We start from the raw sequence: 14992 nt of genomic DNA, 5'->3' as shown, positions 1-14992 counted from the left end.
GTTTGCACAGACCTGTTTATTGAATCAGTCACATCTGCAGCAAATAAGGTAAACTACCTGCTTGTGATAACGTGCTAATTGTTTATCCCCAGTTAACATGCATCCCATTAAGATCCATAACACCAGATTGGTTTGTCCTCAATTTGTGGTGTTCCACCTCGTTGATAAGAGCGGACATTGTGAATGTGTCCTTCCGAATACTGAAGGCCTTTCTGGCCTCTGTTTTTTGAATATATCAATATTACTTGACGCCCAGAAATCTAGCATACACTGTTACACTCGGCTAAATGGTGCTGCGTACCCATGTTGAACACGCGTTCTCGCACACTTTCCTGCAAACTTGTCCGACTTAGCAACAGTAACTATGGGACTGACAATGGGAGGAGGGGCTTGGGATCGGTCAATTGGGCATACGAGTCCAAAGTTACGTGCATAAACACACGTCCAACTTTGGCCTGTTGGTGGCGCTAGAGCGCTGGAGGTGCCAGCATGAAACTTGGTGAAATTAATTATTGGACTGTCCCCAATCAGTGTGCCAAATTTCACAACTTTTGACCAGTCGGTTCTATGGGCTGCCATAGACTTCAATGGCGGAAGCGTAATATATAGCTGCAAGCAGCAATGAGGGGGCCAAGCAGCATAGGCCGGAGTAGCCACCGTGACGAGATAGAACTCAGCAGACACCCGGGGTCAACAGGGCTGAAACAGGTCTGAGTATTACCACCGCCTCCGCCAGCCAGCCCCCCCCCCACCTAATCACCCCTGCCCGTCCCACCCCATCCTGCCCTGCCCTTGCACGCACGCATTAGAATTAACTGGATGGAACATGTTGTCATCAGTTTCACATCAAAAAATAAAAGATTGATAAAACACAGCAAATACAGATCAAAATGCAATATTGCTAATTGCAGCACCCCCTACAGGTCAAAGGTCACCTAATGGGTTCATGAATCTATGTTGTAAGTTTGGTTATGATACATGGCAGGGTGGCTGAGATATGAGCTCACTTCCTGTTTGGCGGCTTCGCCACCAATGTCGATTGGCTGTTACGAGTGAATGCTTTTGTCAATTGTTCCAGAAAGCAATACATTGATAAGTTATGGTCTGAAGATGATCTGTGCCAATGTTGGTGAAGATCAGATGAAATTTGTGTCCTCTGAAAACGTTTTGATGTTTTTGATTTAATCCAATATGGCGGCCAAATCAATTACGATGACATCACAAGTTGGCCTGGGTCAGCCTAAGGACCTCCAACAGTATTACAAGACATGACTAGTACGTTTTAATTCCAAACACATCAATAGCTACAGGCCAAAATGCATTTTGCTAATTGCAGCGCCCCCTAGAGGTCAAAGGTCACCCTTTTTTTTTTGAGAGTCCTCCTAATGGGATCCTGATTAGTTTTGCCAAGTTTGGCGTTGACACATGCAAGGGTTGCTGAGATATGAGCTCACTTCCTGTTTGGCGGCTTCGCCGCAAATTTCGATTGGCTGTTACAGCCAAATGCTTCTGTCAATTGTTCCAGAAAGCAATGCACTGATAAGGCATGGTCTGATGGTTTCTGCCAATTTTGAAATTAATCCTGGGACTCAGCCTAATCACCAAACAGTTACTGAATTTGCCTATGTGTAAAGAGCTAAATTACCTAGATTGTAGTAGACATTAATCACTGTAGCACAACTGAAACAACACAAAATAAATAGTTGCTGGAAATATTTTATTCCTGTAGGCTATACTACATTGCTGGTACATTTTGGAACATTATAGCTACATTAACTAATTATCTTTAATGTCTTCCAGTAGCCTATCGTATAGGTTACTGTATAGTAGTTGGCTTGTGCATGAATATGACTTGATGTTTTGTAGCCTACATTTCCGTCAGTCTACAGTCTTTTAGCCCATCTTTACCATGATAATTAACCCTTCCAAGATAGAACACTTTCGACGCTCTACTTTGAGAGACCAACCACCACTCATGCCATCGATGTTGAATTTTGGGCGTCTGACGGAAACTGATCAATCTGACCAACAATTAACATCGATTTGACACTCTTTTGCTGTCCGGGGTTGCAAATCATTAATTTAGAACATTTAAGTTACGCTGTTTGTTATTATAATCACAGCACGGCCTTACGTTATCATAACGACATCATTACATTATCGCAATTAATAAGTAATCATAATCATCATCGTCAGCATGGCATGTCACACATAGCCTACCTGCTCCACCACTGAGTTCTTATCATGTAGCCGCAAGGCTCCACCACCTGCTCACTGTCCCTCTGTATGCTTGCTTACATCCTTGTTCAAACTCAACGAACTTCAACATGTTGCTGACATATGCTAGCCTACTTGCAATATTGTATTTTTGAAGCTTCTACATTGGTGTAAGCCATTTTATCAGAGCGATATTGCCAACGTCAGCGAGTATTTGCATTAGATGATCATTTAATGGCATCAGAAAAGTTTACCCGAAATGAAGTGTTGGGTCTTCTATTCACGGAGCCTGATTCTGAAGGGGAATATTTGCCTTCAGAAAATGACTGAATGATTCGTTTAGTGACCAGGCTTCAGATGCGTCCCTGCCTTGCAATGGTGCAGCTGGAGAGTTTAGCCCTACACCAAGCACAAACGTTGCATCCTTTGCCCAATGTAGATGGTCCTTTGCCCAATGTCAGTGGTGGGAACGAAGTTTTATGGGGTAGGAGTGTTCATAGGGAAGTTAGCAGGCGTGTTAGTGGTGTGGCAAACGAGGCTGGCGGTAATGTCCATGTAGCGCTAGCTTCTTTGTCTTCTGACCATGTGCCTCTCCGCAATTGCGGCGACAGTAACATGGTGGAACCTTTGTCTAATGCTACTGGGTATGTTAGACGAGGTTGAAGTGTTCATAGGACAGTTATGGGGGGAACGTAGAGGCAGGGTGGGGAGTCGCAATGAGAATGACAGTAGGCCTAGTAGGCCTTATTAGTAATGATTTACACTGTTGATTTACTATCTATTTCCGTGACCATTTGTGACCAGGCGTGGAAATTCCAGGTGCAAGTCGCAGAGACGCAAGTCGCGAAAAACGACGTTGAAGTTTTTTTTTTTCAAAATTAGTTATTTTCGTTTTTTTGCAGAATGTGCAAGTTGAAGTCCTAAAGAAGCAATTCCATGTTTCAGATAACAGCATTGGTTGCTTTAAAAGTGTATATTTTGGTTAAGTTTCAAGAAGTAAACCAGCGTTTGAATTGGGTGTGACCATTAGTGCTCTTTTGTTCTGTCGGCCAATCAGCTGTATGCTAGAAGTAACCTCATGGCTACTTATACTGAACCAGCATGCTGTTTGTTTATCTCTTGGTCTGGCAGCAGAGGAGCTAGATCGTAAGATATCAGATGCTATCTCCACAGTTACATTTGACGGGGATAAAGACCGCGAAATGGAAAAAATCCGTAACTTTGACTGCAAATGTTATGGAAGAAGAAAGGAAAATTCTCTCCTTGGTACACGTTCGTGTAGTCACAAACTTTCTGCAGAGGTTATGTACAACATACGCTTGGATTCTCTGGCTGCCGAAAGAGAGTGGCAGGACAATTATGCGAAAAATTGATTGGGCATCTCGAAGCAAACAGACATACTTCAGAGATGACATCAACCAAAAAGCTCCCGAAAAAAAGAAAGTGTGCCCGGACGATTTATTGCATTGGAGGCACTGATGTCTGCAGGAACACCTTTCTGTTTCTTATGGGGTAAGTTATCTACTTTGCGTTTTGTGTCCAAACGTGTGCAAACGTGATCTCATGTTTGTTTTAGACTACTTTATCCATTGCTACTAGCTGGTTCTGTAACCCATTACAGATAGTTTCAATGGGTCATTAGCATCATATGACGACTAGTTTCGATGGGCAATTAATTTGAATAATGTGTGAATGTCTTGTATTGACTGATGGCAGGTACCTGGTCACCTGACTCTCGCCAGATGAATTTCGTTCCGCCTAGCTCCACTCATCCATCTGGGATCGATCCATTGGAGAGGTGTTTCAGAAGGCTGGGCCTTATCAAAAATCCTTGCATATGTTTGGATAAGCCACTTGTCCATCATCTATTGACGTGCTACTTCAACCACTCACATCGAAGCCAACCTGTGACGCTGAGAACAGTCTCACAGTCGCTTCTACGCTACGTCACAACTATGAAACTCCCGCCCTGCATCCTGATTGGCTCTACCATAAAATCTGGTGCTGAAATCATGCCGAAATTCATCTGGCGAGAGTCAGGTTAGGTACCTGGTGCCTTGTCATTGTCTGTGATTATGTGTGTGTGATTACAGTGGGCAGTGCTTCGACTTGGCCAGCTTCACTCGCGGTCCGCGCGTGGGATCAGGCGGTATCACGCGACTTTAATTTGTATTTTTCCAGTGAGACGCTGCAACAACCCAAACAACCGGTAGATGGCTCAAGTGAGCTGGGTGTCTCGTAAAAAGAAATGGAGCCTGGAAACCCCTACACAGACTTCACTACAGACTTTAGCAGACTGGTTTAGAAATAATTTAATAGCCAGAAATATGCCTGCCATGCCCTAATAAAGAAATATTTGGTTAACTGCGAGTGAATCCCGTTTGCAGCCGTAGAAGAAACGCAGGACAAATTAAACATTCTGGTTTTCTCCGAGTGCAACGATGATAGACAGACATCATTTGGACAAAATATAGAGCATATTAACCTCCGTTGCTCAGCCAAATGCCTTCCTGTTACGTCCTGTTATCACGGAGTTACAGGCGATAAACGATTTTTGATGGTCACAAGTTTACTTCATTAGCGGTTTATTTTTTTGATTATTAAAGAGTGTTTTTCATTTAAAGGTTTGACTTCGTGCTTATTCAGTAGAGCATTTAGTGCTCTCCCCAATCCCAGACGTTCACATTGCATGTTTGTTTGTAATGGATGCAACCGCGAGATAGGCTATGCGTTTGACGGCAATGAGTTGTTAACAGACATGAATCAAGAAATATAGCCCAGCAGCAATCTAGGGACTGTTCGTTATTTATTGAAGGGGCCACCAGAGGAATTTTGAGTGCTTCAGTCAAAAGTTGCATGACCCTCTCTTGCCTGCTAGAAATTGTTCAATGACCCTCCGACAGAATTGTTAAAAAAGACATGACCCTCCCCTGCCAATTGTCGCTGTCTTCCGCCCGTGCCACAGCCACACACTGTGATAACGTTCTTAAATCAATCTTTCCCGTGAGCTTGCATGCTACCAGTCCTTCCTTTTCAAATGTGTTGCGCCTGTTTGCACAATTTCACAAATAATCATATGTGATTAATAATATGACAAATAATCCCTGTGCACGGGGACCGAAACAATACATGCCAACTTTTTCCGTGTTTATCACGTATTTTAACTTTCCCCCGCTGTCTTGCGTTTTAATGTTTTCCCGTAGAATATCCCATATGTTAGTACTCTCATAACAGCCCTTCCAATGAAACAGATGTCTTCAAATCATCGTTTTCATTGCTTGAAGGCGAACTTAGAGTGATGTTAACCTATTTAAGTTTAACGGCGTGATTGTCGTGAGAGCACGATTCATTGGCGCTTGCATGTTCGGCCGTATGTCTACGTGCGCACCTGAGGCTACTCAGCTACTAGAGAAAGAATTTCCCCTGTTTGTATGTTCACTCCAAGTTGGCCTACCATAACTTATCAACTCTGCACTGTAAACCCTAACTGGCTATTTATATTTTTCTGTGAAATAAGCAAATGTATTTGTTCAACTTCATGAAGCAGAATTACGCATAGACTACTTGGAACATAATACATTTGACAAAGGACAGATGTATGTTGCTAGTGACAAAATATTAACTTTCAGTGTTTTACGATGTCTTTGTCATGGGAAAGTGTTTTTCCCCATGCATTTATTCTAGGTTACTGTCAGTGTCTGCCGTGAGAGAAGCGGGGTCTGTGTTGTGTTGCGTTGCGTTAATTTATTTTCATTGGGCATGCCATGCCTTGCCGTCCACAGCTCTTCAGTTCTGACAAAGCCAAAATGACTCCTTTTGAAACAATGAGTTCAGGAAGCGCGTTTATATTGCTTGACGGGGGGATCCCAAGCAGCTTTCAGCCATAAGGCTACTTTGAGAACATTTCAATTCACCCGACACTAATATTCAAAATGTTGAAAACTATTTCGGCATAGCCTATAAAGCAGTTTAATTAAATGGAATGTTAGTTGTAAACAAACGAGCTACTTGGTGAGGCTTGGCCTCACAGATGCGCTCGTGCCTTAGATGGCAGGAAAAATCTTCACGATAGGCCTATTAACTAACCACCCGATTCACGTTGGCTGGGGGGAAGGGGGGCCATCAGACATTTGTGCCCAGTTTATCCGGCCCTGCCCCCCAACAAATCACACCTTCCCACCTCTGACAGCTTAAAAGAAGTCAAGAGGACTCCTAACTCACAGACCTATTCACAAACCTGCGGCATTTTGCCGTGTTTTGAAATCCTATGCAGCTACAGGAGCTTCCAATCGTGAGGAAGCAATTTTGCATTGTAGGCATAACTAACATGCAATAACGCCACCAACAACAACCAAAACTAGGCTAATCATTGTCAACATGTAAATTAAATGTAACATTATTGTGAATCAAATTAAAATGTTCTCTTTTGCAAACGTAGGCATAGTAACAGAATAATTTAATAATGTTACAAAGATACTACATCAATCCGTATGTTTCATTAGGCTACTAGGCTATTTGTTTTGCATTGATTCATTTAGGCTAGGCCTTTTTATTCAGGGGCCGTATTCACAAAGAATTTTAAGGCTAAAAGTAGCTTCTAACTGGCGAATTTAGGAGCAACTCCTAAAAATAATGGGTGTGTCACTCCTAACTTTAGGACTCCTAATTTTTTCACAAAAAGTAATTCACGAAGCATTTTAGACCTAAAAGTAGCACCTAAGTCTGGGACAGCTTAAGTCGAGAGGACTCCTAACTCACTAAGACCTATTCAAACAACTTTTTTGTGGCATTTTACGTTGCGATGTTTTGAAATGCGTAGCCTATGCGCAACAGGAGCTTCCAATCGCGAGGGAACAATTTTGCATTCATAAAAGGGATGCAATAACGCCACCAACAACAACCAAAACTACTCATTGTTAACATGTAAATGAAATGTAACGTTTCATTGTGAATCAAATTAAAATTTTCTCCTCTTTGCAAACGTAGCCTAGGCATATGGTGACAGATTAATTTAATAATGTTGCAAAGGTAGGCTACTGCATCAATCCATAGGCATGTTTCATTAGGCTACTAGCAAGGGCAAGGGTTTGGTCTGAGCTTTGGTGGGGATACTACCCACTAACAGCCCCCCCCCCCAACTACACTGTGTAGCCTACATAATCTGATTTTAATATGTAGGCTACAGATATGTAGGCTATATTTAACATTATTTTCTATTTGGTCTGTTATGAAATCATGCCCATTTAAGCACAGCTCAGTTTTAAGAAACTTAAATACATGCATGCTTAGCATTTTGTGAAAAGAAATCATTAAGGCTACATTGACAAACTCACCATGAGCTGCCTGTATATTGTCTGATTCTAATATTTACAGATATCCGAGATCAGTTTTAAGAAATGCAGCCGAAAGACCATGTTGAATTTTGCTATAATTTATTTCAAAACCGGATTACTCTGGAACAGCTAACTATACACGGGAATGCATTACACCTTTGTGTTCGGTAAGGTCTGCTGTTTATTCTGATATATGATTTGTCATGTGTTGCGTGAAGAGTGTGTAGGCCTACGATATTCCACCGAGACGAATGGATGTGGAGATGGGCGCAGAGAATAATTATTAAATCTCTTGAAGTTACTGCACATCACAAGATCTGTACGAGATGATCCGCAGCACTGAAGTGAGAAATGATTTAACTCTTTGTGTAGCGCTTGTGAGAGCGCTTTTTTCCACATTTTAACCTGAATATTGGTGGGGACATTTCAGTCGTAATTTGACATTGGTGTGGACACGTCCTTCGGTCCCCACGCAAATCTACGCCCCTGGCTACTAGGCTATTTGTTTTGCCTTACTCTTTATTCATTTAGGCTAGGCCTTTTTATTCAGTTATTAATCATCTTCCGTCCTTCACACTACTTGTGTAGCGCACACATTCTCCGACCTGTCACCTGTCACTCATCATCGGAAGAGAGGTGTTTGGAATTCCCGCGTTACAATCGTCAGCCAATCAAGGTGGTCACTTCAGTCAAGCTCGTGCATGAGTAATGACGTCATCCATAGCAACGAAGACTCACTCCTAGTTTAGGAGTTGTCTGAAAGGCTTTGTGAATAACTTTTAAGAGAAAACTCCTAGCTAAAATCTTTAAGTGCGATTTAGGAGTAGCCTACTCCTAGTAAGATAAAAGACTTTGTGAATAGCCTACGGCCCCAGTTATTAATCATCTTCCGTCCTTGTGTAGCGCACGCATTCTGAGACCTGTCACCGGTCACTCATCATCGTAAGGGAGGTGTTTGGAATCATGCCCGCGTTACAATCATCAGCCAATCAGCCAAACAAGGTGGTCACGCTTGCCCATTTACCCAAATGAATGGTCGAATATTACTGATGATCATTGTTATTTAAGAACATGCAGTGTGCGTATAGGGTACCAAAAACATCTTGCTCGTAAAAAAACATCATACCGCACATTCTGTTCTGTCTCGGTCTGTTATTTACTGTAGGCTGTGCAAACCACAGGCCTTTATTTTGGGCAAGCCTGCATTCATTCATTCATTCATTCATTCATTCATTCATTCAACCTTTATTTATTCTCGGAGGGTCATTGAGGGAAGCCCTCATTTTCAATGAAGCCGAGATTACAGAAGCGAAGCAAAGCGCTCCACAAACAAGACAACATTCGAGGTCTTCTGTTGAAGAATTTTATATAAAGCCTGCGCTAACAGTAATCCTCCTGCCCCTGATAGGCCTACCACAGCTGTGGATAGTTTGGAATGTTCAAGTAATAACACAATCCAATGTGTGTCTCAATTGTCCCCCGCTGACCACCTCACACATTTCTCTAGATTTTGCAACGAACTTACAAGACACAATGCCATAAAATATGCCAGTTTTAGGACACAGAATAATGTTTGTAATGATACCAGGTAGGCCTACGTTTAACAGTAACAAGTGTAATGAGCTATTCATTGTCGAAGGTGCATGGTGAAGTGAAATTCTTACTTTGGAAAACAAACATTTGCCGATATCATCGCCGATCATCAGAATTTTGCAACAGATTCTGTGTGTTCTGGACTGCAGGTAACTTGTTAAGCCAGTGGTTCTCAAACTTTTATTTCATTCCCCACTTTGATCAAGGGGCATGACTGATGATAGTGGAGATAACGTGTTATCCCGAGGCTTTTGCAAGTCAGCATCTCCGACGGTAGTCTATTAAAAATATAAGTTTTCGATGTCCCAAACGGAGAGACATACTTTATTGTTTTTAATCTATGCTACTCACAAAAAAGTAGGCATGGGGACATGATGAAGTAGGCTATCCAACTGTCGTGTGTTAAATTATTGTGATTACGAGCCAGTGGTTTTCAAACAACATGCGTGACTCAGACATCTAACTAAATGCAACAGGCTCATATCGTCCTCGCATTCGCAAAATGAGGACCAGTGTTTTGTGAAATTGCAAATAGCTATTTTTATGATGGTATGAAGTGCTTTTTGTATAGGCTACTATCTTAATCTTGGAATATGGGGAGGGAAGTGGCGCGTCTGCAGTCAGCCAAATATGAATGTAATTCTGCGGCATAAAGCAGATGTATTTGTACAGAAAAATAAAAATGACATGTCAAGCAGTCAATTGACTACATTGCAGTCAAGAAGTAGGGCAAATTAAAGGGACACCAGGCAACGTTTTTGTGTTAATTACTCATCTTCGTAAGTCGGTATATGGTTAAATGACTCATTACAGGGCGAATGAAGACTCTCTCGCCCGCCCCTACTGCCTGTAGGAAGAATATCCCGCTTGCAAGTTCAGTGTATCGTACCCGGCGACCGAAGCAGTTTCAGTTTCCATCCTGCATCCACAGCACAGAGGGAGGCTAACGAAACGCTAGCGATTGTTGCAAACGTGTGTATAATGGCAGAGAAGCAGCGAAAACCCTTGACGGAAGATGCAAAGAAAAGGAAAAGAGCTTCAGACCAAGCGAGGGGGAGTTTCGTAGAGAAAAAGCATCAGGCTTGCCTGGTGTCCCTTTAAGATACTGTTTTGATTTGCGTAGTTGCCTTACCCCCAACACTGACAATAACATAGACAGCAAATTAAGATATTTTTTCGTTTTGTGGAGGGCACCGGTAGGCTATCAAAAGCAGATTTCGATTTTCGCTACCACCGTGTAGTCAAGCCTTAAGCCATACCCAAGTAGCCTTAATCGAGGTAATGTTTAATTACGCATGATTTATTTTGTTATTGAATTCGTAGGCTGGGATTCCTCTCGGTAACAATTACGTTTAAAGGTAGCCTAGCCTCCTGCTTTTTCAGAAGGGGCGGCAGTCAGGCTACTGACAGAGCGATGTACAGTGGCAGAGCGACGCACAGTGGCTGAAAGTGGTACTAAAGCTTCACGCAGCTTCACGCCTCGTAATGCGCGACTGAAGTGGCCATTTGAAAGCAATGCCCACTGTATGTTTATATTGTCATGTTTATAAGAGGTTTAATGTACACTGTGGGTCTAGAGAGCGCTGCAATTTCAAATCTTGTTTCCTGTTTTTTGGTAATAAAATCATTTTCATTTCAACAAAGTATCTTCTAATTCATCATCCATCAAATAACACACATTGTAACTGCAATGGTTAACCATTATTCAGACCACTAAAACACACTCTGCACTGCAGGCTGACAAATCAGTGACCGTGACAGGCAGAGCCGGACAGTAACGGAGTACATTTACTTGAGTACAGTACTTGAGTACAATTTTGAGGGATCTGTACTTCACTCGAGTATCATTTTTGGGGAGTACTCATGACTTTACTCAAGTACATTTGAGAGGCAAATATTGTACTCTTTACTCCACTACATTTCTATCCATAACCGTGAGTACCCGTTACTACTTCTAAAAAAAAGGAAAAAAGAAAAATCTCGGAAACCCTCAATTTGTTGCTTCCCTCTCAAACATGATTGGATTGTGCAGGCGCCACTTATTGGGACAGCCTATCAGCAATCACCTTCAGCTTTTCGCCAAAGTCAACTCCATGGTCAGATTTAGATAAGAGATGAAACCATGGACGAAACAATGGATGAAGACGCGGCAGGTCCATCCCCATCCCCAAAATAGTATTTTGTATTTGAAATACGTATTTTAAATACATGTATTAGAAATACTGCCCATCCCTGGCAACATGGTAAAAAGATGAAAATGACTTGATTTTACTTCCAATTCATTTTACATTTTCCAAGGTATTAACATTAACATTTTTCATAACTCCATTTAGGACGTTTCTGTACATAAATGTAAGCACTGTGGCAGTAGTAATGCAATATTTAGAAAATGTAGGCTACTCTTGTACTCTTGATACTCAAGTACTTTTAAAAACAAGTACTTCAGTACTTTTACATAAGTAGACATCTGACTGTTGTACTTTTACTTGTACTTGAGTAAAAATCTGTATCTGTATCTGTAGGGTATCTGTACTTTTACTCAAGTAATGAAGCTGTGTACTCTGTCCGCCTCTGGTGACAGGGGGGAGGGTTGATCTTAATGTCATGCAAATGAGGACCATTGTTGTTTACTTACTATTTACCTGAGCATTCATTATTGTGCAATATAGCATACAGAAGGTGCGGGACATTTTGGGGGGAAAGAAGTGCTGCATTTTATCATTCAAACATGTGACTTTTCATGAAAATTCTATAATCCAAGATGGCCGCCACCATATGACGTCATAATATGCAAATTAGATGGGGAAATTTAATCCCAACATAAACTTTGGGTCATCCTTAATATTTCTCTAATTTACAGAAAGTCTCTATCTCATCACTTTTAACAAATAGCCTTTTGAAATTAAAATGTCAAAATTGAACGTTTCGAAAAAAAACCTCTGGCGCCTAAAGGGTTAATTGTTTTGTTTTATGTGGATATATGTCCGGTCTTGTAACATCAGGGACCATGATGGAAATAAGTGCTTGCACTTTGTCCCTTAGATATGTCTTTATTCCAAATAAATCAAATCAAATAAAAAAAAACATTGCTATGTAATTTAGTAATATTATACACCATTTAAAAGCTTGGACTCTTGGGAATCCATAGTTTTTTGTTTTTTTAAGTATTTGATGAATTAAAATGTCCATTTTGGGTTTCAATATAAACACTTAATGGAGTGAAAAGATATACAAAGCTTCTCTTTTCCCCTCGCTTCACTATCGTGACCCTGGTATCTTTATTGAACATTTCAGAAGCTCACAGATGGTTGGTCATGTGATTTATTGCTAGCACTCTGATTGGATGGTCTCGTTTCCCATAAGTATCCAAATCGTTCAGATAGAAATTATGTTGCCCAATCTCAATGGGAGTGTTGCTCAGCAACCTCCACAGGGTGAACAGTTGCTTTACAGCCAGCATCTTGGAGTACTTCAGGTGCTTCCTTTCATGGGCTGCTGTCATACTCTAGGGGATGGTTAGTTCAATGAGGACCCGCTTCGCCACTGTGGACCACATGACTATGTCTGGCCGGAGAGTGGTGGTCATGATCTCTCTTGGAAAGACCAGCTGCTTCCTGAGGTCTGCCAACATCTGCCACTCTATATCAGGTGCGAGCATGATGCTCTTCTTCTGAGCAGGAGGTTGGTGTGTACTGCCAGGCTTTACAAACCCTACCAGGGCATGCTCTTCTGTTGCCGGTAAATGGTTTGCTGCCACCCTACAGCCAGTTTTGTCAGGATTTGATCATGGTGCCACCTGAAGCGTCCCTGGTTCAGTGCCAAAAGATGCCGAAGAGACCTGCGTCTGAAAAGCATCGGGACAAGCCTAGCCACTTACGTATGTAGCTGTTGGCAAGGCTATCCATTCTGCTGACTTCTGATGAGGCGATACAGGATACGTTGCTACAGGATGTGCTGGTAACACCACACCTTGTGCTTCCCAGGCAGTTGACTCAATATCAATGTTAGTCAGTCCGTCAGAGAGTTGATGTTTGGCTAGCTTTCCCATCTGCCTGTCAAGTCTACCATGTACTGCCTCCAGAAGCTTCGCAGAGGTTTCTCATCCAGCCATGGAATGGGCTCCCCTCCTGCGACAAAGATGTCCTGGACTTGAGGTATCCCTTTACTTATCGACAGGGTTCTTGATTTTTCCGCCTTGACCTTCATCCTTGCCCATGTGAGAAGTTCATCAAAACGCTTGGGGAGCCTGATTGTGCAAGGAGCCATTTGAAGGATGCTTGGAAGCCTCACATCTGATGTTAATTTGATACCTCCAACTACCTCCCTGGCCCCAATGAGGATTACCTCAAAGGCTACCAAAAACAGGATGGGGGAGATGGGGAAGATGGTGCGAGTGAAACACATATGCAGGTTGCTGAAGTATCTGGTAGGGCTGTAACAATATGCGATTTGCGACACTCATATCCACAAACCTGTGTCGTGGTGTGAAAAGGCAGAACTGCGACACACCCTGTTTCACGCAATGCTTTGCAGCTTACGCGGCCGCATAAGCAACACACATCTCCCACTTTACTTACCGGTAGCCTACGTTGTCCAAAAATAAATAAATATTAATTGCATACCACTCGTTGCTGTCATTGTAGACTGTGTTCAACTTTACCAAACAGTATAGAAGTAAACCCCTTTGCCCCGCTCTCTCTCACTCTCCCTCCCTCCATATCCCTCTTTTGCTCAATGGACACGCGCGACTCGGCCAACACAAACCAAATAAAACTTTCACAATCGTGAAAGCAAGGACGCATAGAAGACGACTAGCTAAATAACTATTAAATCCGCTTAGTATCATTAGCATGCGGCACAAATTTGTTTTGCATTCAACTCTTGCATTCAAGTTGACTGATCATTTCAATACCAATGTTTCCCAAAAGGGCCTGTCCCAAGGAGAACAAGTATTACACTGCAAAAAGTAATATCTTACTAAGTGTTATAATCTTATATTAAGACAAAACATCTAGTTGGTATTGTTTTTAGTATAAGGATACTTACTTTAAGCTTTCTTGTAAGATTATTTGACTTAATTTAAGAACATTTTGACTTATTTTAAGACATAAAAAACAAGCAAACTTATCTGCCAATGGATTAAGTAAGGGATAATGTATTGTCCGCCGGTAATTATCAGAAAAAACAGGGAGAACAGAACCCCAACGCGCAGCAGAGGGGTTTTGCTTCGACCTGAAGGGACTTATTTCTCGTTGAGGTTGAGGTAAAAATCTGTTTCGAGGAGTAATACCTAGCTGCAGCCAGCAGCTAGGTATATACTGTATAGCTGTAATACTGTATAGCAGTATTTTGGGTATCCGCTGGGAATAATAATACCCTAAAACGTCTCTACCTTAAGAACCTGCTATGCCTTTATGTGCTGCCACTGCGCATACATACACAAACATAACCAACACACAGGAAACAATCTAAATTTTCTAATTTCCTCACCTGCCAATAGTAGCAGCAGCATCTGCTGTGAGGATGAAAAGACTTCCGATTTGTAATGCAGGAGAACGGACCACTGTGACACGTACACAGGGGGGCCAAGCCTCAGGAGCCACTGCACACACAAAGTGGCAACCAATTTTGTACATCTTGTTAATGAGTAGCAGTAATAAAAACCAATTCACATGTAATGTACAGCATTCTCCACAAACAGAACATGATGATTTACTCTTACACTGAAAACAATGAGTAAATTCCAATCCTGAAGGGAAGCAAATATATACACACCAATTATTACTAATCACTTTGAAGTAGGGACAGCTCGATCATTCCTTTTTGGGTTGTGATATGGAGGGGGAAAA

At 41.9% G+C, this 14992-nt stretch overlaps 1 protein-coding gene across 1 annotated transcript in view; it reads right to left on the bottom strand.

The window, feature by feature from the left end:
* The window catches only part of aggf1 (angiogenic factor with G patch and FHA domains 1), a 135572-nt gene that overhangs the window by 72954 nt on the left and 47626 nt on the right, over nucleotides 1-14992 (bottom strand). The window contains exon 8 of the mRNA XM_076284922.1: nucleotides 14634-14745. Within this exon, the coding sequence (XP_076141037.1) occupies nucleotides 14634-14745 (112 nt within the window). The remainder of the gene's footprint in view (nucleotides 1-14633; nucleotides 14746-14992) is intronic.

The sequence above is a fragment of the Alosa pseudoharengus genome, unplaced genomic scaffold, assembly GCF_046254945.1.
Source record: "Alosa pseudoharengus isolate Yale_2024_CS ecotype anadromous, Long Island Sound unplaced genomic scaffold, YU_APseudo_1.1 YU_APseudo_1.1_scf_14, whole genome shotgun sequence".
Lineage (NCBI taxonomy): Eukaryota > Metazoa > Chordata > Actinopteri > Clupeiformes > Clupeidae > Alosa > Alosa pseudoharengus.
This window is presented reverse-complemented; position numbering and strand designations above follow the sequence as displayed.